Source organism: Ailuropoda melanoleuca, chromosome 9, assembly GCF_002007445.2.
Source record: "Ailuropoda melanoleuca isolate Jingjing chromosome 9, ASM200744v2, whole genome shotgun sequence".
Taxonomy (NCBI): Eukaryota; Metazoa; Chordata; class Mammalia; order Carnivora; family Ursidae; genus Ailuropoda; species Ailuropoda melanoleuca.
This window is the reverse complement of record NC_048226.1, coordinates 24,115,247-24,139,020: the sequence shown is the minus strand read 5'-3', so window position 1 is coordinate 24,139,020 and position 23,774 is coordinate 24,115,247. Positions and strand designations below refer to the sequence as shown.

Sequence of the window (23,774 nt, the reverse complement as noted above, 5' to 3'; positions counted from 1 at the left end):
AAGGCTTCCCTTCTCACATAGCTAAAAGCCAAAATTCTTACTGTGATTCCTCAGGCCCTACATGAGCCCACTCTGGGCTATATCTCTGCTTGCCTACTTGGCTCGAGACACCTGGACCATCTCTCTGGGCCTGGAACCCCACTTTCTCCTACACTTGCTTGTTCTTCCCCAAGACATCTCTGCAACTTGTTTCCTTAACCTTTGCTGAGGGTTGCCCCAGGAGGTCCCCTCTAAAAGCCCTAGCTACAGTAGGCACACCCCTCCCTGCTGGGTTTCCTGTGCTCCTCCATTTTCTATGTACTTCTTGTTGGAATATCCTTCAGAGAACATAGCATTTTTGAGAGCAGGGACTTAGACGTGTTCCAGGAGTGTCTTGTTTAGTTGCTGCAATGCTAAGGGATGCTGATTCCAACGTGTGTCTGTGGGGTTTTCCCACATACCACCAAGCAATTCTTTGACACCAGCTGGGTGTCCTATAATTCAACCCAATTCTGACACTACTTGGAGACAGTGTCAGATGTCACAGGTTAAGGGCTCAGTCCTGCAAGACTGCCCACAACACACACACACACACACACACACACACACACTTCAGACACTGGTCACAAGTTCAGGTTATCAACGGTGCTTCTGACCAGTTGGCTATAGACCAGATGTTCCAACAACCCTCTCCTTGGGTTTAACTAATTTGTTAGAGCAGCTCACAGAACTCAGAGAAACATTTTACTTACCAGATTACCAGTTTATTATAAATGATATAACTCAGGAATAGTCAGATGGAAGAGATGCATAGGGCGCATATGGGGAAAGGGCATGTAGTTTCCACAACCTGTCTCGGAGTGCCACTCTCTCTGAGTCTCCAGTGTTCACAAACCTGGAAATTTTCCAAACCCCATCCTTTTGGGTTTTTATGGAGGCTTCATTACATAGACGCATTAAAACATTGGCCATTGGCAACTGATTCGGCCTCCAGCTCCTCTTCCCTCCCTGGAGGTCAGTGGAGTGGGCCTGAAAGTTCCAACTCTTTAATCACATGGTTGATTCCCCTGGCAACCAGCCCCCATATAATGTGCTTTCTAAAAGTCACCTCATAAACTCAGGTGTGGTTGAAAAGGATTTATTGTGAATATCAGGACAATTTTAGCACTCATCCCTCAGTAAATTCCAAGGGTTTAGGAGCTCTATGCCAGAAATGGGGATGGAGACCAAATATATACTTATTACTATAAATCACAATATCACAGTCTCATCCTACTGGAAAGTTAGATCCATGAGAATTATCTGTTGTCATCGACAATTCTTCTGAGCCAGTCCCCAGTGCTTAGAACAGTGCCAAGCACACAGTAGGTGAAGAATAAGTATTTACTGAAGGAGGACAATTAAAGTGACTTGCCCAGGGCTCAGCAGCAGGGCCTGGTCAGAGCTCAGTGGTCCAGACCACCAGCCCAGAGTTCATCCAAGCCTGGCCCTGGCCCAGGCTGTCGAGTCTGAGAGTGTAACCGGCAGAAGACATCCAAGCTTAAAACCCCAGCAGAGCAACCTAAGGGAGGTTTACATACCACTGCATATACATCAGAACAGAAGTAATTTCTCAAGGTTCAAGGGATCATACAGTGTGGAAACCTCCTGGGAGGCCAGGTGAGTGAGGCCTTAGTGGAAATACTGAATTTGGATTGGTGAAGAGCAGGTGGGGAAAGATTCCAGGCTTAAGGAGCAGTGTGACTCACAGAATCTTGGAACCTTAAAGCGGAATGTAGATGGGAATGAACAAGGCCTGTTCTGAGAAGGGTAAGGAGACCTCTTGCCCTGGGGTTGGGCCAGGAGTAGGGAGGGGTGGAGTTAAATCAGTAAGTTGGTGCCAGTTCCCCTGAGGGCCTCAAGGGACCTCTGCCTGAGGAGTCAGCATTTGACCCTGTAAGCAACAGGGGACTCCGGTAAGCTCGAGGGTAAAGAGATGAAGTGAAGGTGTCCAGTAGGTCAAGGAACCATCTTAGCAACACGTGGACTCGTTGAAGCAAGGAGACTGGGAGGCAGTGAGACCCACCCAGAGGCTCTGGGACCACGCTGGGGATACCTCTAGGGATGGAGGCATCTATGGAAATGGAGGGAGCCAGTAGGCCCTGGGGCCTCACAGGGTTAGATGGTGGGGGAAAAGGAAGGGTCTGTGAGATCTTAGTCATTGGAAACCAGGGAAGTTGTGGTCCTTCATTTGCTGTTAATACTCAATTTGGGAAGCCATTAGCTCATCATGATATCTGATTTCTTTCCCTGAAAACGCAGGTACTTTAGCCAAATCTTTCTCTGACCCAGGCCTCTACACATTAATATTCTACCCTTAGATATGGCGTGGGGGAGAGGCTTGATATATGGCATACAATATTTTCTTAGTATCTGTCACTCTACCTTCCTTATGCTGGATTCCAACAAATATTATGGTCTGTGGCAAGGCTCCCTGTAGAGATGTGAGACGTTGGCCTGGCTGGATGGGGTGTGAGGCCCAGGGTACAGGAGGTGAGAGAGTGTCATGGGGGAAGACCTAAGTGATTTGAGCAAAGCTAGGGAAGTGACTTGTAGTAGGCACAGAAGGGACAACCCAGTGACAGCAGAGGCTGCTAAGGTGGTCTCTTGGGAGATGACAGAGTGTCCCAATGCAAGAGGAGAAAGGAGGGGCTGGCCTGGAGGAGGCCAACAGCTCCCAGAATCAAGATAGGCCATATCCATAAGGGCTCTTCTCACCCAAATTCCCAGCCAGAGTCTCCTTGCCAAGAAATCTCTGCTTCTTATCTCTGTACTTCCAAAGCAAAAGGCCAAACTGTCACAGCTGTGGTCTGTCTGGGGGAGAGTGTTACTGCAAAAGCGGGGACTCCCCAAAACCTTCTGCCATATCCCGCATATTCTTCCACCCCCATGGTTCACATTCTCCCTCTCTGATTCCCCACAAATACTGAGGGGAGCCCTTTGCCCCAAAAGACACTTCTGCAATTCTAGTCCTCTCCTTCTCTCCCAACAACCACTTTCAATTTCCAGTCACAGCTTCTCCGAGGCCACCTCAGAACTGCAGCGCACAGGGATATTTTGGCTCTGAGGGGTTAGGAGAGAGGAAAAGAAAAATACCTCAAACCAAAGCCTGCCCTTGCCCCTGCGAAATATTCCTCCTTTCAATTAAAAAAAAAAAAAAGCCTATTTAAGGAAGTAAGGAAAGGCAGCGAAGATCAGGGAAAGGGAAAAGTCTAGTTACCCAAGAAGTGAACCTGAAAGTAAGTGGAGATTGAGCAGGGATGGGGAAGGGTGTAGAGGCAACAGAATCCCAACTTCTCGGGCTCTCCCCACAAGCAGACATCCTCGGTAAATGAGATTTAAAAATCGTAGCATTTGGTATGCCAAGGCTCATTCGGATTTTGATTCTAGCTGATTCCGAGAGGAGGCTCCTAACCCGCCCAGGACCTGGGAAGCAGAGCTGGCCCAGGAAGAGCCTGACAGCTGCCAGGGGACTGCGGTGACTTTTCTCTCACACTCTGCAGCTTCCTCTCTCCTACCGGTGGCAGGGCGCCTTTGCACTGTTCTAGGACTGACTTACGGATCTGGAAAGGAAACTAAACTGCTCGAAAGTTTCCTGCTCTGGTCTTTCTGTTTCCCGCTATCCGCGGTATCCCAGTCTGGGCGCGGCACGGGGCGGGGCCAGGAGCCGCGGCGGCGGAAGCGGCCAGGCAGGCGGGAGTACAAGGGGGTTCTGTGCGGCGCGCGCCCCGCCCCGCCCCGCCTGCGCCCTGCCCAGACAGCGGACCAGCGGTCGGTCGTCGTCGGCGGCGGCGGCGGCGCGGAGACGGCAGGACGCGCGTGGTGCGCTCCAACCTGCTGCCGCCCCCGGGCGTCGAGGACCCAGCGGCCAGCGCGACCAAGGGTGCGCGGCGGCGGCGGCGGCACGGGGGCTCCCAGCACTTGGCCGACAACCGTCTCAAGACCACCAAGTACACTCTTATGTCCTTCCTGCCCAAGAACCTGTTCGAGCAGTTCCACCGCCTGGCCAACGTGTACTTTGTCTTCATCGCGCTGCTCAACTTCGTGCCGGCGGTGAACGCCTTCCAGCCCGGCCTGGCGCTGGCGCCCGTGCTCTTCATCCTGGCCGTCACGGCCTTCAAGGACCTGTGGGAGGACTACAGCCGCCACCGCTCGGACCACGAGATCAACCACCTGGGCTGCCTCGTTTTCAGCAGGTGAGCCGGGCGCTCCAGGCTGTGGAGCGCGGGGTCAGCACAGGGCCACCGCGCTCAGGCGCTCCAGGAACTTGGTGTTGGGCGCGGTGTGAGTGGCACCGGGCGGGGTGGCCCAGGAGCGGCTCGACGGGGGGCTAAGGGCCTGGCCTCTTTTGCGCTGGGGGACGCAGAAGCAGGAAACCTAAATGCTGGGCGCGCGAGGGTACCGTGCCCGCGATTGGCACTCAGACGCCGCGTCCAAACCGGAATGATCCCAGGGCTGGAGTCCAGCAGTCGCTGGGAGTCCTCATCCTCACCGCTCCCGCCTTTTAAGTAAAAAGGAGGGAAATCCATGCCCTGCACTCTGGTTTGAAGTCCTAGTTTCAGTTTTCGGCCAGGCTCTCTAAATAACCTCTCGTCTTGGGACAACAGTGAAACTGCCACCAAGTTTTGGTGTAACCAGCACAGACATATCAAAAAGCAGGGGTAATAATGGCAGTGTCCATCCATTGATGTGAGCTGTAAGCAGGCCACCCAAGTGGGCACCATCCCATAGTTGACTGTTTAATTTTAACTTTCTAAAAATTAACCCCAGTTTCCACATGGAAAGACTGAGGCTTTGAGGGGTTTTTGAGCCTTGCCCATGGTTGGTACCAGGAAATGTCACTACATTGGACACTTTCTCTCTCCCTGCGCCTCCCCAGAGTTTCAGACCCTCAGGCTGGGGGTGACTACTGTCTCTTCTCCTTTTAGACTCCCCAACCCAAAAGAGCCACTGGGCTGCAGAGCATTCTTGGAGCTGTGTCCAGTAGCTGAGCCCACCTCAAAGTAGAACCCTTCAGGAAGACAGATGGGCTTGGTTTCCAGACGAAGCTCAGCCCATCTTTCTCTCCTGTTCACCTTGCTTGACTCCTGGTGTAGGGGGCTGATGTGGGCCTCTGAGTTAAGTCTTGTCAGGCTTCCATTATGTGAGAGGCTTCTAGGAAATCCCTTGTGCTCACAGGGGCGGATTGTCCCCCTAAAAGATGACTGTCATGGTTATTCCTACCTCTTAGGATAACATAGAATCAGAGTATTATTTCTGACTGTCCTAGCAACACTGGTTGTGCTTCATACTTATTTTACAAAGGGGTAAACTGAGGTTCAGAGTGGTTAAGTAACTTGCCCATGGCCACACAGCTGCTATGTAGTGGTATTGGAATTTGACTCAGGTCTTTTCGGTTCTACAGCTTTTCCAACATTCTGGTGCTTGAGCTTCTTAAATTTATATAAAACTCACTTGAGGAGCTTGTTAAAAATAACAACTCTCAGGCTCCATTGCCAGTGTTTCTGACCAAGCTCATCTGGGATTGGACCCAGGAATCTGAGTATTTAGTTAGCACAGAGGTGATGCTTATATAATGGCTCACACTCTGAGTAATGCTGCCCTCTTGCTCTCAAGGGATGCCCACTGGCCAGTCAGCAAGCATGATGTCGGTGGACAGGGCTGTGGGATTTCCTGGCTCCTGTTTGCAAGAAGCTGAGGCCAAGAAGGGGGAGGCACCTATCTCACAAATATCCTCTGTCCCTAGTGTGAGGACTCTGGGAAGCCGTGCCTCTGGCTTCTGTATGACGTAACTCCGGTGGGACTCTGGCAGGTTTAAGTCCACACACATACCACTTCCTTTATTACTGAGCCAGTAGCTCCCATAGCCTCCTTTTCAGAAATACTTGGGCCTCAGGAAATATAGTGTATTTTCAATTGACAAAGTGTTTTTAACCCATTAAGTCAATTGATCCTTAAAACAACCATCACCTCTAACATGCAGATGAGAAAATAGGGTGGGACCCAAAAGTAGCTCTCTTCACTCGACCTCGGAAGGCTTCACAGGATTTTGAAACATTCATCTTCCGCTTGGACCACACCTGTCCATGTTCTCACCTTCTAACCTGACCAGACTGGGATTCTTAAATAATCACTACAGCCCTAGGGGGCAGGTGCTTGGGGATAGTGGTGCTTTCAGGAGAAGTTCCTAAATATCTCCTAGCTCCCAAGTTGAATTCCTTGAATGCTTTCCTGGGAAGAGAAGGGGACTTCTCCTTAGGAAGGCCCCAGGTGCTTATGTGTAGGTGTGAGAGGGGTGGTAGCTGTTTGTGGAGAGGACTCTCCAGTCATCCTTGCTCAGAAGCCAGGTAAAACTCTTTGAGGCCCAGAAAGTCTGAGATTGATATTTTCAGGATTGAGGTGTGAGTGATGTGGATTTCTGAGCCCCCCCCTCCCCGCCCCGCTCCTCTGAGAATGGTGAGTGACATATGCACCTGTTGCATTCCAGGCTGTGTGTAGCTGCCTTGAAACTCCTGTCCATCAACTCAAACCAATGCCCTGATTTGCTCCTCACCGTGCCAGGCCCTAGCCAGACCCTGGGATAGAAAAGGAGGAGGCTGGGTCTCACCTGGAGCTTACTGTGGGGACTGATTATACTGCAGGATGTGTCCATGGGCAGGGGACCTGGCAGGGCTCCTAGCCTAGGGATGCAGGATACAGGTCAGGAGAGGCCTCCCAGAGGAGGGCATGAGTGAGGACCAGGGAGGATGTGGCCAGACAGGGAGCGGATGCTACTGTTGAGGGAACATGGTGGTGGTGATAGGACACAACAGGGTCACAGGGCAGCTTGAGACTGCAAGCAGGCCATAACCTGTTTGTGGGGACAAGGTGTCCAGGATCTCAGGGGACTGGCATCAGGACTGGCCAGAGAAACCCAGGAGAGGACTTATTTTATGTCTGGCCACTTTGTTGAGTGCCTTTGGTTACTACAGAGACGATGGGAAACATAGTTGTGAACAAAGTCTGTTCCGTTCTGTGTCATTGTTCTGGTTGATACGCAGAGGGGTATAAATGCAGTCAAAGCATATGTAAATGCAGAGCGAGAGCAAACTTTAGTTGAGGAAGGCTTACCTGCTGACACTGTCTCTGGATGGTGGCTTTTCTTGGTCATCTCTGTGTTCTGACTGCAGCTGGAAGTGCACCAATCATTTACACCATTATTTATGTGGTGTTTCCCTCAGTAACTTAGTCCTTGGGTCCCCTCTTTATGAGAATCCCCGTCAGACTTGTTAGAAATGAAACTTCCCAGCCCCCCCCGCCCCCCTGAACTGTTGAGCCTGTGGAGGTGGGAGAGCTGGCATCTACATCATAACTTTGTTTACATATGGAAGTTTGAGAAGCAGTCCTCTGCTTCCATGTCCTGAGCCCATTGTATCCTCTCACGGATTTCAGACTGTTGGTATTTAGGAAAATCCTCCTGAGCCATGCCCAGTGGGATGAGAGAGAGGTGGGTGATCCCAGGAGGTCAGGTCCAGTCTGTGGCCTCCCAGCTGGTGGGAACTGTCAGTTTGAGCATCACTCAGCTGTGGACTAGTAGGTTGGGGTGGGTGTGGGAAGCCCTTCATGGTCACACAGACCTCCTTGGTACTGGCAAAGGCTGTCCAGAGAAGTCCTCTCCCTTGGGGCCACAAGTCCTCTCCCTTGGGGCCAGCTGGGACAAGGCTGGTGTCACCAGGGGCTTGGACAAAGAGGGGAGCAGATGGTTGCAGGGTGCAAGGCTGGCCGGGCTGGAAGGGGAGAGGGGATGGGAATACAGAGTCAACCTGGAGATTGGTGATTCTGGTGGCAGGAAAGCAGAGAATAGTTAGCAGAGAAGGAGTTGATGAGGAAGTTGAAGAAGGAACATTCCTAGAAGGGGCTGTTGCCCAGGAGAGGCAAGGGGAAGAAGCAGGGACCCTGCATGGAAGAAAGCACTCTCATCCTCCTCTGCAACCATTAAGAGCAGTGGGTAACACTTGATACAATAACCAAACCTCGGGGAGCCTGGGTGGCTCAGTTGGTTAAGCAGCTGCTCAGCTGGTTAAGTGTCTGCCTTCGGCTCGGGTAATGGTCCCAGGATCCTGGGATCGAGCCCTGCGCCTAGCTCCCTGCTCAGCGGGGAGCCTGCTTCTCCCTCTCCCTCTGCCACCCCCCTGCTTGTGCTCTCCTGCTCTCTTTCTGTCAAATAAATAAATAAATAATCTTAAAAAAAAAAAAAAAACCAAGCAAACCTCACCCCTGCCTCCTGTTCTCAGAGCAGGCCTTAGAAGGGCTCAGCTTGAGGTGGGGGTGCTGCACAAGGCCCCCTGCCTCGCCTGCACCCTCTTTCCTAACTTGTGAGGTGGGGTGTTGGCCCCAGGTCCACATACCCCTTCTTGTACTCTTGTCCTGTGGCCCTCATGCCCTCTGCCCCAAATCCTGCCTGGGTCAATGTGTAATTTTGTTTCTCTTTTGCCTCCATTACCTTTGTAATGACTCAAATATAGTCTTACTGACACCTTCCAATGTCTGTCTCCCAGGTGGTGGAAATAGTAGCATTTCTGCATGAAATAACCCCAGGGGACTTTTCACAGAATCATTTGGGCTTTGTACTTGGATTTGAGTTCCATCCTCTTTTGGGAAAACAGGTGTCAGGGGGTGCTCTAACGCTTATCTTGGAATTGCTCTAACTTTGTTCCTTTTCCTTTGATTCTCACTTCATTTCCCCAGCTCACAGGCGTTATCTGTCCAACCGGCTTACCCTGGCCTTCATGATTTGTTTTTTCAGAAGAGCCTGAAATGACACCCAGTAAAGTTCTCCTTTTGTTTTCTGGTCATTTATCTTGCCTTTCCTCTCTTTCCTTCCCTTTCCTGGGGAGCTATGTCTCTTCCTTGACAGCAGCAGAAACATCTTTTCCCTGGAAGCATAGCAACTTTGTCTTATTTGGAGTAAAAGATTTGCAAAAGCAGAGACACCAGGACGAGATCCAGGAGACAGGAGCATGCCCAGATAATGCATGTCCTCTTTACGCAGGGATATCTCTCAGATACACTAGGCAGGGGGACACTTGAGGAATAATAATGTTGCCGTTCACATGGTTTTTAGAAGTTATTTTTCTTTTGATACCTGTCATGTGTCACATGTGACTAGGCTCATGGTTGTCAAGTTGTAGAAAAAGAACCTTTCTTTTCCTAAAAACTTGGTTGCCCTCGGAAGGTAGGCATGGGGCAGGTTTTTTGTTTGTTTGTTTGTTTTGGGGGGGGGTTTTGCTTGTTGATAGGAGGCAAGTGTTTTATATGTATAATTCCATCTTAACCTAACAACAGTCATATTTTCACATCTCCATTTTTCACAGATGGGGAGACTGAGGCCATAATTCCATCTTGTCCTCCCAACAGTCTCATTATTTTTTACATTCCCATTTCTCAGGTCGGGGAGACAGAGGCGTCAAGACTTGATAGCTTGCCTAAGGTCTCCCTGTTACGAGGCAGCAGTACCATGGCTTGAGCCCACAGTCCTTCTGCTCTGACTGTACTTTTGTAGATATTTTTGTACTTGAGACCCCTCCCCGCAGAAGACATAGGCCTCATTTAAAAAAAACTGAAAATTGTATTCATCTCAAAGTACTTTCTAACTTCCCATATGATTTCTTCTTTGACCCATTAGATATTTAGGAAGGTCTTATTTAATTTCCACATATTTGTGCATTTCCCAAATTTCTTTCTGTTACATCTGTGTAAACTGTTAAATCTGTGTTACAGATTTCTAATTTCATGCTATTCACACATATAGAGAAGTGCACGTATAACATACCATCATGCAGTTTCAACAGTTAGCAGCTCATGGCCAGTACTGTTTTATCCTACCCCTCCCTCTCCCGTTTATTTTGAAGTGCACCGCAGATATTTCTTCTTTAATTATTTATCTTTAGAAAAGCAATGATTCCTTTTAAAACTAAACTGCACATCTGAAACTAATGATGTACTATATGTTGGCTAACTGAATTTAATAAAAAAAATAAAAATAAACTGCAGTGTCATTATCACGCCTAAATTTATACTAATTCCTTGATATTATGAAGTACCCAGGCTGTGTTCAGATTTTCACTTGTCTGGTAAATACTATATATTTTTTTTCAATCTGTGTGTTTGAATCAGATCCAAATAAAGTCTCACTATGATTGGCTGATAGGTCTTTTAGGTCTCCTGTAATCTGTGGATATCCCCCTCTAAAACTCCATTTCTCTTTCTTATTTTCTCCTTGCAATTTGGAAGAAACTGAGTTATTTATACTGTAGGGTTTCCCATGGTCTAAATATAGCCGATTACTTTCCTGCAGTATCTTCTTTTCTGCAGTAATTCCTGTTTAGTGGTAGATTGGTCTGGATACTTTATCAGAACTTCCTCAGGTACAGATTTGACTTTCTTTTCTTTTTCTTTTTTGGGTGTTTTTTTTTTTTTTGGCCAAAACCACATTCATAGATGGTGTTCTGTACTTCCATCAAGAGGAACATAATGTTTTTTTGTCCCTCTTTTTCTGATGGATGTTAGCAGCCATAGGTTATCACTGCCTCCGTCCATTTGTTAGTGGATGCCAAAGGTTGCTGGTCTAATTCTTTAATTTATTATTGGTAATACTTTTATAAAAAGATCCTTCCCCTCATCTACTACCTAAGTTCCCAGTGGTACGACTCATAGGAAAAGAGAAATAAGTGTTTGATTTGGATCCCTAGCATCTTCTGATGGGAACCAATTGGCTTTCTAAAACTGTTAACCTTTTATTTTGAAATAATTTGTAGAAAAATTGCAAAAATAGTGCAGAATTCTTGTATATCCCTCACCTACCTTCTCCTAATTTTAACATTTTATTTAACTGTACTACAGTGGTCAAAAGTAAGAAATTAACATTAGCACAAAGCTATGTAATTACATTTTTTTTTCAAATCTAAACAGTTTTCCCTTAATGCATTGCTGTAGGTCAGTTATTTTGCATATCAATCCTGTATCCCCCCACCTTGCTAACTCATTTATTAAGGCTAATACTTGCTTTGTGGATTCCTGAGAATTTTCTCTATACTGTCATGTCTTGTTCTCGATCTGAGAGGGAAACATTCAGTCTTTCACCATGAAGTATGGTGCTAGCTTTGGCTTTTATATAAATGCCTTTATCAGGATGAGGAAGTTCCCTTCCGTTCCTACTTTGGTAAACTTTTTTTTTTCTTTTTTGATCAAGAAAGAGTGTTAGATTCTGTTAAATGATTTTTCTTTATCTGTTGACATGATCATGTGGCTTTTGTCCTTTATTAAATTAATACAGTATATTACATTGATTTTCATATGTTTAATCATTTTGCCTTCCTGGGATCAATCCTCTGTGGTCATGGTGTAGAATCCTTTTTATAATTTGCTGGGTTGAGTTTAGTAGAATTTGCTGAAGATTTTTGCCTTTGTATTTATATGGGATATTGACGTTGTGTGTATGTGTATATCCTTGGTATCGCTCTAAAGAAAACACTATACTGGCGTCATAGAATGAGTTGGGGATGTTCCTACTCTTCTCAGTTTTGGAAGAATTAGTATTAATTCTTCATTAAATGGGAAAATTTAACATTGAGGAGAACTTTAGGCTTTTCTTTGTGGGGAGTTTTAAAATCACTAGTTCAGTCTCAGTACTTGTTATAGGTCCATTCACATGTTCTATTTCTTTTTGAGTCAGTTGTGGTACCTTTTTATCTTCCTAGGACATTGTCCACTCACCTAAATTACCTTGTTGGCGTGTAGTTGTTCATAATAATCCCTTATAATTATTTTTAATTTTTGTAAGGTTGATAGTAATATATCATCTTTTATTACTAATTTTAACCTTAGTGTGAGCTTTCTTATTTTCTTGCTCATTCTAGCTAAAGATTTTCCAATTCTGTTGATCTTGTCAAAGAACCAAGTTTTTTGTATTGTTGATTTTTCTCTATTGTTTTTCCAGTCTCTATTTCATTTATTTCTGCGCTAATATTTATTATTTCCTTCCTTCTGTTTGGCTTAGGTTTCGTTTGATCTTCTTATAGTTACTCGAGGTAGAAGGTTAGGTATTTTTTGGGATATTTTTTCTTTGTTAATAAACATACTGACAGCTATAAATTTCCCTGTAAAAACTACTTTAGTTGCATCTCGTAAGATTGGATGTATTATATTTTCTTTTTTTGGTCTCAAAATATTTTCCTGTTTTTCTGGTCATTTCTTCTTGACCCATTGGTTATTTAGTAATGTCTTAGTAATTTTCACATGTTTGTGAATTTTTCAAATTTATTTCTTTTACTGATTTCTAATTTCATTTGATTGAAATACTTTGTGTGATATCAATCCTTTAAATTTGTTGAGGCTTGTTTCGTGATCTAGCCTAGAAAATGTTCCATGTGTGCTTGAGCAAAATGTGTAGTCTGTTGTATGAAGTGTTCTATAGATACCTATTAGCTCTAGTTGATTTAAAATGTTATTTACATTTTCTATTTCCTTGTTGATCTTCTGCCTGTTGTTTTAGTCACTATTGAAATTAGGGTGTTTGAAGTCTCCCAACTTACTGAATCCTTTATTTCTCCATTTTTGTTAGCTTTTGATTCATGTGTTTTGGGGCTCTGTTAGATACATAGCTGTTTAAAATTTTTATGTCTTGCTGATGAATTGACCTTATTATCATTATACAGTGCATCATTTGTCTCTACCAGTTCTTGTCTTAAAAATCTATTTTGTCTAAAATTAATATAGGTACTTCAGGTCTCTTGGTTACTGTTTCCATGGTATATTTTTTCTCATCCTTTTACTTTCAACCTATTTTTGTCTTTGAATCTAAAGTGTGTCTCGTAGATGGTGTATGGTTGAATTATGTATTTTGAAAAATTTATTCTGCCAACTTTTGCCTTTTGATTATAGTATTTCATTAACATTTAATGTAATTACTGATAAGATAGGGTTTATGTCTGTCAATTTGCTGTGTGTTTTCTGTATGTCTTACATGTTTCTGTTCCATAGACTTCCATGATTGCCTTCCTTAAATATTTTTCTAGTGTACCATTTTAATTCCTTGTTGTTTCTTTTACTATTCTGATGTTCTTAGTTATTTTTGTAATGGTGCTATAGAGATTACAAATAGTATCTTAATTTAAAATAATGTAGTTCACATTAACACTAACCATTTCCATAGTGTATAGAAAATTTGTTCAGTATAATTCTATTTTTCCCCCTCCTTTGTGCCTATAAATTTGCATCTTTACACATTATACGTCCATCAACACAGATTTATAATTATTGCTATATGGAATTGTCTTTTAAATCCACATAGGCGAAGAAACAGTTATAAAAAAATATACTTGTCTTTTTTGCCTCAACTGGTATATCACCTTCAGGCAGCTGCAGTGTTGAACAATTGCTGCTGATTCTTTTCTTTTTTTTCTTTTCTTTTCTTTTCTTTTCTTTTCTTTTCTTTTCTTTTCTTTTCTTTTTTTTTCTTTTCTTTTAGATTTATTTATTTATTTTAGAAAGAGAATGTGCTCCCCCACAGGAGTTGGGGGAGAGGCAGAGAGAGATAATCTCAAGCCAACGCCCTGCTATGCACAGAGTTTAAGGCTGGGCTGGATCTCACAACCCTGAGATCATGACCTGAGCCAAAAGAAAGTGTTGGACACTCAACTAACGGATCCACCCAGGGGCCCCGCCGCTGATTATTTTCAATGCATGCTCTGGGTATAGGGCTTTTCCCACAGAGCGAGGTCCAGATCAGCTCCTGATACAACATTGTCCTGGGTTTGGGACTTTCTGAGGAACTGTGAACTCAGCCTACCCTTTCTGGTGGCATCAAGTCAAGCTGATTTTCGTAGGTACTGTGGAGCTAGGGAGAGGGCAATGGGAATAAGTCAAGTTCAAGATTCCACAAATCCTACTATTGCAGTTTTGTTTGTTTGTTTGTTTTTAAGATTTTATTCATTTATTTGACAGAGAGAGATAGCCAGCGAGAGAGGGAACACGGGGGTGGGGGGGAAGTGGGAGAGGAAGAAGCAGGCTCCCAGTGGAGGAGCCTGATATGGGGCTCCATCCCAGGACTCTGGGATCACGCCCTGAGCCAAAGGCAGACGCTTAAGGACTAAGCCACCCAGGCGCCCCCTTACTATTGCATTTTTTCTTGAATAAACCCCCCTCAGCTTGTGGCAAGACTTGTTAACACCCAGGCTTCTGAAAAAGTTGGTTTGGAAATTTTGCCAGTGTTTGCTTTTATGGAAGAGGAAATTTATATGGAGGTCCTCATTTCACCATTCTGGTAGTCCCACCTTCTGGTCAGGTATTTTGTACAATTTCCCTCAGTTTGTGTTGGTGTACTGTTTCTCATGATTAGATTGAGACTGGGTTTTTGGCAAGAATACCACCGAAGTGATGTCCTTCGCACTAGATGATATCAGGGTGTACATGATGCCTATATATCTTATTATTGATGACACTAATTTTGATCTCTTGGTTAGGATGGTGTTTCTTGGGTTTCTACATTGTAAATTTATTATTTTCCTGTTGTAAAAAATTAATATCTTGAGACTATATAGGTATCTTATTTCTCCTCAAACTTTCACCCTCCAACATAAGCACCCACAGGCAGATCTTGGTGGTGTTCTAATGGTGATTATTTTTTACCCTCATTCCTTTTGTATTTATGGAGTAGAAGTCTTGGAAGAGCCATTTTTTTCCTTCTTCATTGGTAATTTACTCATTTATTCCTGTCAGTGGAGATTTGTGGGTATTTATTCTATTCTGTAGGCTGTAATTGAATGCTGTTGTAATTTCTCTTGTTGCTCACGCTGTTCCGTCTCTGCTGACTGGGAGCTCTTTCAGTGTAGCCCTGTGTCCCTTTGACATGTCCTCAACCTTTCTTGCACTCTTCCCTGGATCTAAGATGTTCCAGGCTTATCCTTTATTTTCTTTGCTCCAGTTTTGGAATTAGCTACTTATCCTAAGGGGTATTTAGCTTTTTAAGAATAATTATTATGGATTTCATGGATTTATTTATTAGGGAATTCATATGTTTAAATATAATCCATTGGTTTTTGGGTCTGTTGTGGTTATTCTTGTAGTTGATATCCTCTGGTCAATAGGAGCCAATCCACTTGGCTCCTGAGTTGTTTTTTTTTTTTTTTTAAGATTTTATTTTATTTATTTGACAGAGAGAAAGACAGCCAGCGAGAGAGGGAACACAAGCAGGGGGAGTGGGAGAGGAAGAAGCAGGCTCCCAGTGGAGGAGCCCGATGCGGGGCTCGATCCCAGGACTCTGGGATCACGCCCTGAGCCAAAGGCAGATGCTTAACGACTGAGCCCCTCAAGCGCCCCGGCTCCTGAGTCTTTTGACATAACCTGCAATTATTTTTTGTTTTTTGTTTTTTGAGGTTTTTTTTTGGTCTGTATCCCCAGCTCATCTTAAATATTTCCTACCACACTTCTGGAACCAGAAGAGGCCTTCTTATTTTTTCCCCTGGTTTTATTGAAATATAATTGATATATAGCACCATGTCAATTTAAGGAGTATGGCACAATGACTTGATTTAAATATACTATGAAATGATTACCACAATAAGATTAGTTAACATCCATCATGTCATACAGATATTAAAAAAAAAGAAAAAAATTTTTTTTTTCTTTGTGGTGAGAATTCCTAGTAACCTTACATATACACCACAGTATTGTTAGCTAAGTCACCACGTTGAACATTACGTCCCTACAACTTGTTTATAACTGGAACTTTGTACTTTTGACCACTTTCACCTATTTCCTCTATTCCCCCACCCCCTGCCTCTGGCAACCACCAGTCTGCTCTCTGTATATATGATTCAGTTCTGTTCTGTTTTGTTTTGTTTAGATTCTACACAGAAGTAAGATCATAGAGTATTTGACTTTCCCTGTCTGACTTATTTCACTGAGCATACTGCCCTCTAGGTTTATTTATTGTGTCACAATGGCAGAATTTCCTTTTTTCTCATGGCTGAATAATATTCCCTTGTATATATACACCACCAGTTTTTTATCCATTTATTTGTCAGTGAACACTTAGGTGGTTTCCACGTCTTGGCTACCGTAAATAATGCTGCAGTGAACATGGGGGCACACATATCTTTTCCATATAGTGCTTTTGTGTCCTTTGGGTATATTCCCAAAAGTGGAATTGCTAGACCATATGGTAATCCTGTTTTTTTGAGGAACCTCCATACTGTTTTCCACAGTGGGTGCAGCAGTTTGAAATCCCACCAGTGATAACACAAGGGCTCCCTTTTCTCTGCATCCTCGCCAATACTTGTTATTTCTTGTCTTTTGGGACTAACCATTCTGGTTGGTGTGAGCTGATACCTCATTGTGTGTTTGTTTGTTTGTAGTTTTTGATTTGTGTTTCCCTAATCATTTGTAATGTTGAACACCTCTACATGTACCTGTTGACCATTTGATGTCTTCTTTCAAAAATGTGTTAAGATCCTTTGTCCATTTTTAATTGGATTAGAAGCCTTATTTTTTTCAAGATTTATTTATTTTAGAGAGAGAAAGAGAGAGCACGTGCAGAGGGGTGGGGAGTGGGCAGGGCTAGGTGGAGGTAGAAGAGGAGGGAGAGAATATCCAGCACACTCCCTGGTGAGCATGGAGCCTGACCTGAGGCTTGATCTCGTGACCTTGAGATCATGACCTGAGCTGAAACCAAGAGGCAGACGCTAAACCAGCTGAGCCACACAGGCACCCTGAAGCCTTGTTATTTTTAATTCAATTCTTCTGTAGCTTTCAGTGCCGCGTGAAGCCCAGTATCCTGCTTCGCTTTGCCGTGGTATAGCTAGATCCTCACCTGAGGGTCATTCTTTATGATGTTCACGAACTCTGCAAGTTCCATCTTTCCTGGAAGGGGTCAGGTATCTCCTGTCTGGGGACAGTACTGCACCCAGGTGTACTTGCAAATACTTAGTTATCACAGTGACTGCCGGTCTTCCTGGCACTTGATGTTCATCGGCCAGGCTGCCAAATGGTATGTGATGTACTTGCTTTGCTCTGGACAGTCCCATCCCGTAAGGAACTGCCCTGCCATCATTGAAAAGCATTTTTGGAAGACTTTGAAAGTACCCACTCATCTGTGTTTCTGGATTAATTGACTTGAGAAGATTGAGATGAGCCTGTGTGACATTAGGGCCCTGCCCTTCACGAAAATGGGGTGGCCCAGCTACTTGTTGAATTCCTAATTCAGAGGAGCCCAGTGTACTTATTTGTACAAGTCTTATCCTTGCTATATTTAGTTCATTGCAAGAACTAACAGGAAGAAATGGAAAGGCTATTTTGATTTTGCTTTTTTAGAGTACTCTTAGCTTAGCTTTCCATGTTTGCTTATTTTGCATTTTCCCGGAGTACAGTTTGTGTGCATTCCCTGCATATACAGTCTGTGGTTATTTTTCCCCTGGGCATACTGTAGTTTGAAATACTTTGCCTACCAAACTGTTTTCATTAGGTAATAACAAATTCTTTTGCCCATATTAAGCCAATCAGGGACAATGAAAACCTCTTCAATGAGGTCGAACCCTTGCCAACAGTTAGATGGTGGGCAGGCTGCATCTCTCTTCAGCCCAGTGCCCTCATCTAAATAGGAGGGAGGATTAAGTGAGATGATGCCCAGAAAGGTTGGAGCAATGCCAGGCAGGCAGGTCAGTGTTTGAAGAAGTCATCTGTAGCTTGTTATGATGATTATTGCTACTACTGTTATTTCTGTTATTGTTCAGATCTTTTGGTCAACATTTTCTTAACATTGTTAATTACACTGACGTAGATGCACTTCCAGCCAAAACAAAGAACTTTAAGTGTCATTTCACCTGTGTGGTTTTACCATGGGTAAATGGACAGTTTTTGAAAAGCATTTTGAAATACTGAAATAATGGAACAGTGGACTCCCATTGCTAACTTCCTGGACCCCTGACAATCCAGGGATACCCTTGGTTGGCTTAAGTATCTTCTTAGAAATGCATTTCACTGGAAATGCACTGTGGGGAAATAGCAAAATGAAGGCATTATTTGCTTATTAGAGAGCAATGTGTGATGTATTTTGGTAATTATTTGGCAATAACCCTTTTTTTAAAAAATACATCAAATAAGTTTAATTCATTGATCCGTTTAATGGTGTCTTTGAAATGGGTTATAACAATTTAAAAAACCTAAAGTAAAAAACCCTAAAGTAAGTCTTTGGTTTTCAAAAGGAAGACAAACCTAGAGCTGCCAGGACTTGCTTCCTCCAGAGATGGGCCCTGCAGGACTCCTCAGAAGAGTGCTTCCCAGGCATTAGGGTCCATGATCCCTGATCTTAGAACAGTCCAGACATTAGATCTGTGTGGGAATCTGCCTTGGTTCTTCTCCCCAACAGGTTTGCCTCTTTCAGGAACTGTAGCACTTTCCTAGAAAGGCCCAGGGTGTGAAACAGACACCCTGGGTCTTAAAAAGCTGCCCCCTCCAAAGCTCTGGAGTCCCCCCCCAACCCCACTTCTCCCACCTCTCTTCCTGTTCTTCTACTTTCCCCACCAGTGCTTTTCGGAATGGACCCTTCTGTCCCTGAAGGAATCCGGTAACAGAGGGGTTAATGAAATGGAAGGAAATCCAGCTGTCACCAAACAACTGCACTGAGCTCTTTGTTCTCACCCTCATACTACTCTTCTATCCCACCCTTTATTTTGGGGTACTTCTAATAGCAGTTTTTTAAACAAATCAAGTTCGGGAGGGTCTGTTTTTGGTTCCCATTTCCATCCTTCATCGTAATGTGAACTTGGGACTCTTGGTGGTATGTGTAGTGTGTCTGCGGTGGACGGAGAGGCGAGCATGGCCAATGCTTAGTGGCGCCCCATCTGTGCAGCCGTGGCCTTCCTGCAACACCCTCATTCGGGTGGCAGTTCCAGTGCTCTAAAGGGGTGAGTGGGTGGAGGAGGGGCCCTGGGACTTACTGTGAGGGTGTGGCTGCATCCTTTTACTGTGCATGGGCAGAGACACAGATGGGGCCTCTCCCCCAGCCCTCTGCCAAGTTGGATATCATTCTCATTTCATTTACAAAATCCATCCACTCTCTGTATCTCGGTCGTCGTCAATGTACAGTGGTTCAGGAAATCTGTTGACTCGGAAGACTCAGAACAATCTGAGGCAGAAAGGCAGTGCAGGAAGTGAGTGTATTATCGGGAGGGAGGCCATGGTTCCTCTTGGGATGCTTTCAGCTTTTGTCTGTCTCAGAACAAGCAAGCCATTGGTAAACATAAATCCAAATGATATGTTTCAGAATATCTCCCATAGATGACAAATAAGGGCCACACATGTTCCCCGCAAACGTGCAGCAGTCTCAAGATAGACATGGCATTTATTTATTTTCTGAAAAAGAGCACTTTTATTAAATTGCATGATACTAGCTATGTCTTGTTCCTCCGGGCTCGTTGGTAGAAGCCTAGGCAGTGCCATTCCATATTGTAATTGTTATCACCCTCATTCTTTTCTTTGCTCATTTTGCCAGGACAGACTTTAGTCAAATCAGATGTGTGTGACTTTTCCTGGCACTTAGCTGGCATTGTGACTTGCATTGTAACATTTTCCATTTACAATTTTTCTTTTTTTGGAAAGAAAATCGTTGCCTTTAAGTGGGATGGAAAGTTTGATTCATTACATTGAAATTTGGTTGCTGCGTTGCCTTCTGTAGCACCACGGTGAGTGCATTGTGGCTGGCACCGTGGGTGCAGAGGCCCAGCTGCTCNAGGCTTCTTCAGACAGAGGTGAGAACCAGAGTTGGGTCCCAGGGCTGTGGCAGCAGCCCCACGGATAGGGACATCTTCATGGGTTCGGTTCAGACTCACCACTGATCTCCATAAACCTCCCTGCTTATGGTCTTAGTTTCTTTTTCCCCTTTTGGTTTCATATCCTATTAATTCCTCTGTGATGTGTGTGGGGGATATAATGGGAATTCCTTCATCATAAGCCTGTGGGGCTGGGAGAAGGGTGTGTGGATGGGTGGAGGGAGCATCGTGTCTGTAATTCTTGGCTCTGTTCCCAAAAAGTGCATTCAGTAACATTTTAAATCAGTCGCTGCATTTTCAGTCCTGTGTTGACATTGTCATTTCATTGTCTATATTTGAGGTTTTGACACCTGGGGCCTTGTTGACCCTGAGGTTACCGCCACTCCCAGGAACCAGCCATTTCCTAGAGACAGCAAAGGACTTGTCTGTGAGTGCACCTTTCATATGCAAACCAAAGAATCCAGAGCCCACACACCAAACAGTTCCACTTCTTTATCAGGCTGTCACACTCAGAGTCACCATCCCCCTGCCCTAATCAGCCCAGGGCCAGGTGCCAGACTAGGAGGGGCAGCCCCTCTGCCCCTGCTTACCCTACCCTGCCCATTCCTTCCAGTGGAAACCACAATAAAGGGTCTTGCCAGTGTTTTCTCCTTGTTCCTTTTTTTTTTTTTTTTTAAGATTTTATTCATTTATTTGGCACAGAGAGAGAGAGCGCACACAAGCAGGGGGAGCTGGAGAGGGAAAAGCAGGCTTCCCACTGAGCAGGGAGCCTGATGTGGGGCTTGATCCCAGGACCCTGGGGTCATGACCTGAGCCGAAGGCAGGCACTTAAAAGACTGAGCCACCCAGGTGCCCCTCCTTGTTCCTGATGGACTTTAGTGCTTCCCTGTGTGACCCCCTGTGGTGGTGTGTGCCCCCTTCTCTTGGGGCTGTGAATGACAAACTTTATTCTCAATGACAGTCATCTCCTGACCCATTAGTCTCACCTACACCTGAATAATAGTAAACCCTTCATTTTAAGACACATCCCAAGGAGCTACTCCCTTCAGGCCCTCTTCACCCTCCTTGTGGGTCTGACTTCACCTGTCTTACCTACTCCTGTCTATGTTGCTGCCTCACTTCTCTTCCTCTTTCCTCATCATCCCCAGAGCTGTATTTTTCAGTTTACACATTTGTTATGTCTTTTTCTTTGAATCTGGGAACATACCAGTGAATCTGGACGTCATCCCTACTACATGCTGAGCGGCAGCCTTGGACCGCCATGCATGGGATCCCTGGAACCCATGCTTTCAACTGCTCTGCACACACGTGTAGCCCCCCTAAACCCTGCCACCCTCACCCCATCTCAGCCTTTTTCTCTGACTCCTGGTAACTGCTCTCTCCTGCTGCCATCTGTACCGGGAGCAGAAGTTCCTCCTCTGTACCCTGGCTATTACTGCCCTTCCTCTGCTCCAGCTGTTTCTGCAGACATACTGCTCTGTCCTGCTCCCTGGGCCATTCTGGGACCAGCCAGTCTTCACTGTCCCTGTGGTTCTTGTTCTGGAGCAGGGTCTCAGCATCTTTGACTGAATATGTAGATGAATGACTGAACGAATTNTGACTGAACGAATCCTCATGATATAAGGGTCACGGCATGATGAATGCCTGTTGGTAGGATAGTGGCCCCCAGAGGTCCTGATCCTCAGAACCTGTGACTGTTAAGTTACATGGTGTGGGGGAATTAAGGTTGGTCATAGACACAATGGTGGTTGCTAATGAACTGACCTTGAGATGGGGACATTATCTTGGTTCTTTTTTTCTTTTTAAGATTTTATTTATTTATTTGAGAGAGAAAGAGAGAGAGCACAGAGGGAAAGGGAGAGGGACAAGCAGGCTCTCCCCGAGCAGAGAGCCTGATGTGGGGCTTGATCCCAGGACCCTGAGATCATGACCTGAGCTGAAGGCAGATGCTTAACCGACTGAGCCACCCAGGTGCCCCCATTACCTTGGTTATTAATCCGATCACAAGTCCTTAATGTAGAAGAGAGGCCAGGGAGTTGCAGTGTGAAAGGGGCACAAGAGATCTCGCTGGCTTTGAAGATAGAAGAGGAGCCACAACCTGAGGAATGTGGATGGCCTGGAGAAGCTGGGAAGTCAAAACAACAGACTTTCTCCTGCATCCTCCAGAAGGAGCTCTGTCCTGCAGAAACCTCGGCTTTATCCCCGTGAGACCCATGTCCGACTCCTGATCTCCAGAACTATGCGATAATACATTTATGTCATAAGCCACTGAGTTGTAATTTGTTACGTCAGCCATAGGAAAAGAATACATTTGTGTTCTTGGGAATATATAACACATACCAAGTGCTCGAACTACAGCTTTTGATGTGTTACTATTGACGTATATAATTTCAGTTAAAAACATCTGTAGCCATTTGAATTAGCTGAGAATACATGAGGAGCCCACCTTGCTTCGTGGGATCATGAAGACATGATATGGTGGAACAGAGATGTTTATTTTTTTTTTCAGTTGAAATATTTATTGATAAAACATTACACATTTCTGTAGTACTATGTGGTTTCAGAATTTTTATGAACTTGTATGGTGAATTTCCCGGCTAGCCCTGCAAGGTACTTGTCAATTCTTTGTTGACCCCCTTGGGAAATCATGGGCCAGAGAGAGGTCTCAGCTCAGGAGGCACAGAGCTGGGGAGTGAACAGGTGGCCCTTGGGCTCTGCGATCCCAGGTGATGTTAGCAGGGCGACTGGCCACCACCTGCTGATCATGTGTTGCTCTTAATGAGCATCCTGGGCCATTTTCAACTTGGATGTGTGTGTGGATGGGATCCAGCTATTAAATATTTCAGGCTTTTGAGAAAGTGTCTAGAACCAAATAATTATCCTGATGACATGGCAGAACCCAGAATTTACCAAGGGTAAATGACAAAGAGACTGCATATATCCTTTTTAGAAAGATTTAAATGTTATAGACAGTCTTTTTAGTGTAGCTGGATCATATGAGTAATCTCCAAACTTTTTTTATCTCACACCTGTCAGTAAAAGACACCTGTGCGTGTGCAATTAATGTGTATTTATTTATGTATAAGTCATAGGCATTCAGTGCATGATTGAATGAATAAATAAATAAATGGAGAAATAACAATTACAAATTAAAGTTGTGATGTTTTTTGCACCCCAGAGGTGGTGTATTTTTTGTGTGTTGCATCCCTTCAGGGACTGAAGTCCTAGAACACCTTCACGTAGCTTTACGGTTGTGAAATCATCTCAGACCACTGAAAGAACGTTGCGTATTTTTAGTTGTGTATCAGTCCAGTTCATTGTCTTGATTTCCTTTTTATCTGGGGTTACTTAGGACGTTTTAGACAACTGTAGGCACCACTGATGCCCATCATGTGCACATAGGGACTGACCTTACTTGGTGCAGTGGGGCTGGTTCTGGTGGTCAAGGCCTGTGAGCTGCTGGGTGTGTGACTGCATCCACTTTCCTGACCTGCGTGGGTCACCGCTGGTACAGGTGGGGAGCCAGCACAGGCTCGTCCCTTCACACAGGGCAGCGAGCTGCGCCGCACACTCCCACTGGCTACCTATCTTTGAGTTTGCTTTCTCATGTGCCTTGAAATTTTAAAAAAAATTTTACCGTGGTAAAATATACATGACATTCGTCATTTTAACCACTTTTAAATGTACAACTCGGTGACATTAATTACATTCACATTGCTGTGCAACCATCACCACCATCTATGTCTAGAACTTTTTCATCGTCCCAAAGTGCAGTTGTACCCATTAAACAGTAATTCCCAATTTCCCTTCCCTAGCCCTTGACAACCACTATTCTACTTTCTGTCTCCATGATTTTGACTCCTCTGGGTACCTTATATGAGTGATGTTATTCATGCAGTATTTGTTCTTTTGTGACTGGCTTATACACTTAGCATAATGGCTTCGAGTTTC

General features: G+C 44.7%; 1 protein-coding gene across 1 annotated transcript in view; it reads left to right on the top strand.

Annotated features, from left to right (window-relative positions):
• The first annotated feature begins 3,278 nt into the window (after positions 1-3,278).
• ATP10A (ATPase phospholipid transporting 10A (putative)) overlaps positions 3,279-23,774 on the top strand; it is a 192,718-nt gene continuing 172,222 nt past the window's right edge. Inside the window, exons 1-2 of the mRNA XM_034668907.1 lie at positions 3,279-3,345; positions 3,656-4,214. Coding sequence (XP_034524798.1) covers positions 3,279-3,345; positions 3,656-4,214 — 626 coding nt within the window. The remainder of the gene's footprint in view (positions 3,346-3,655; positions 4,215-23,774) is intronic.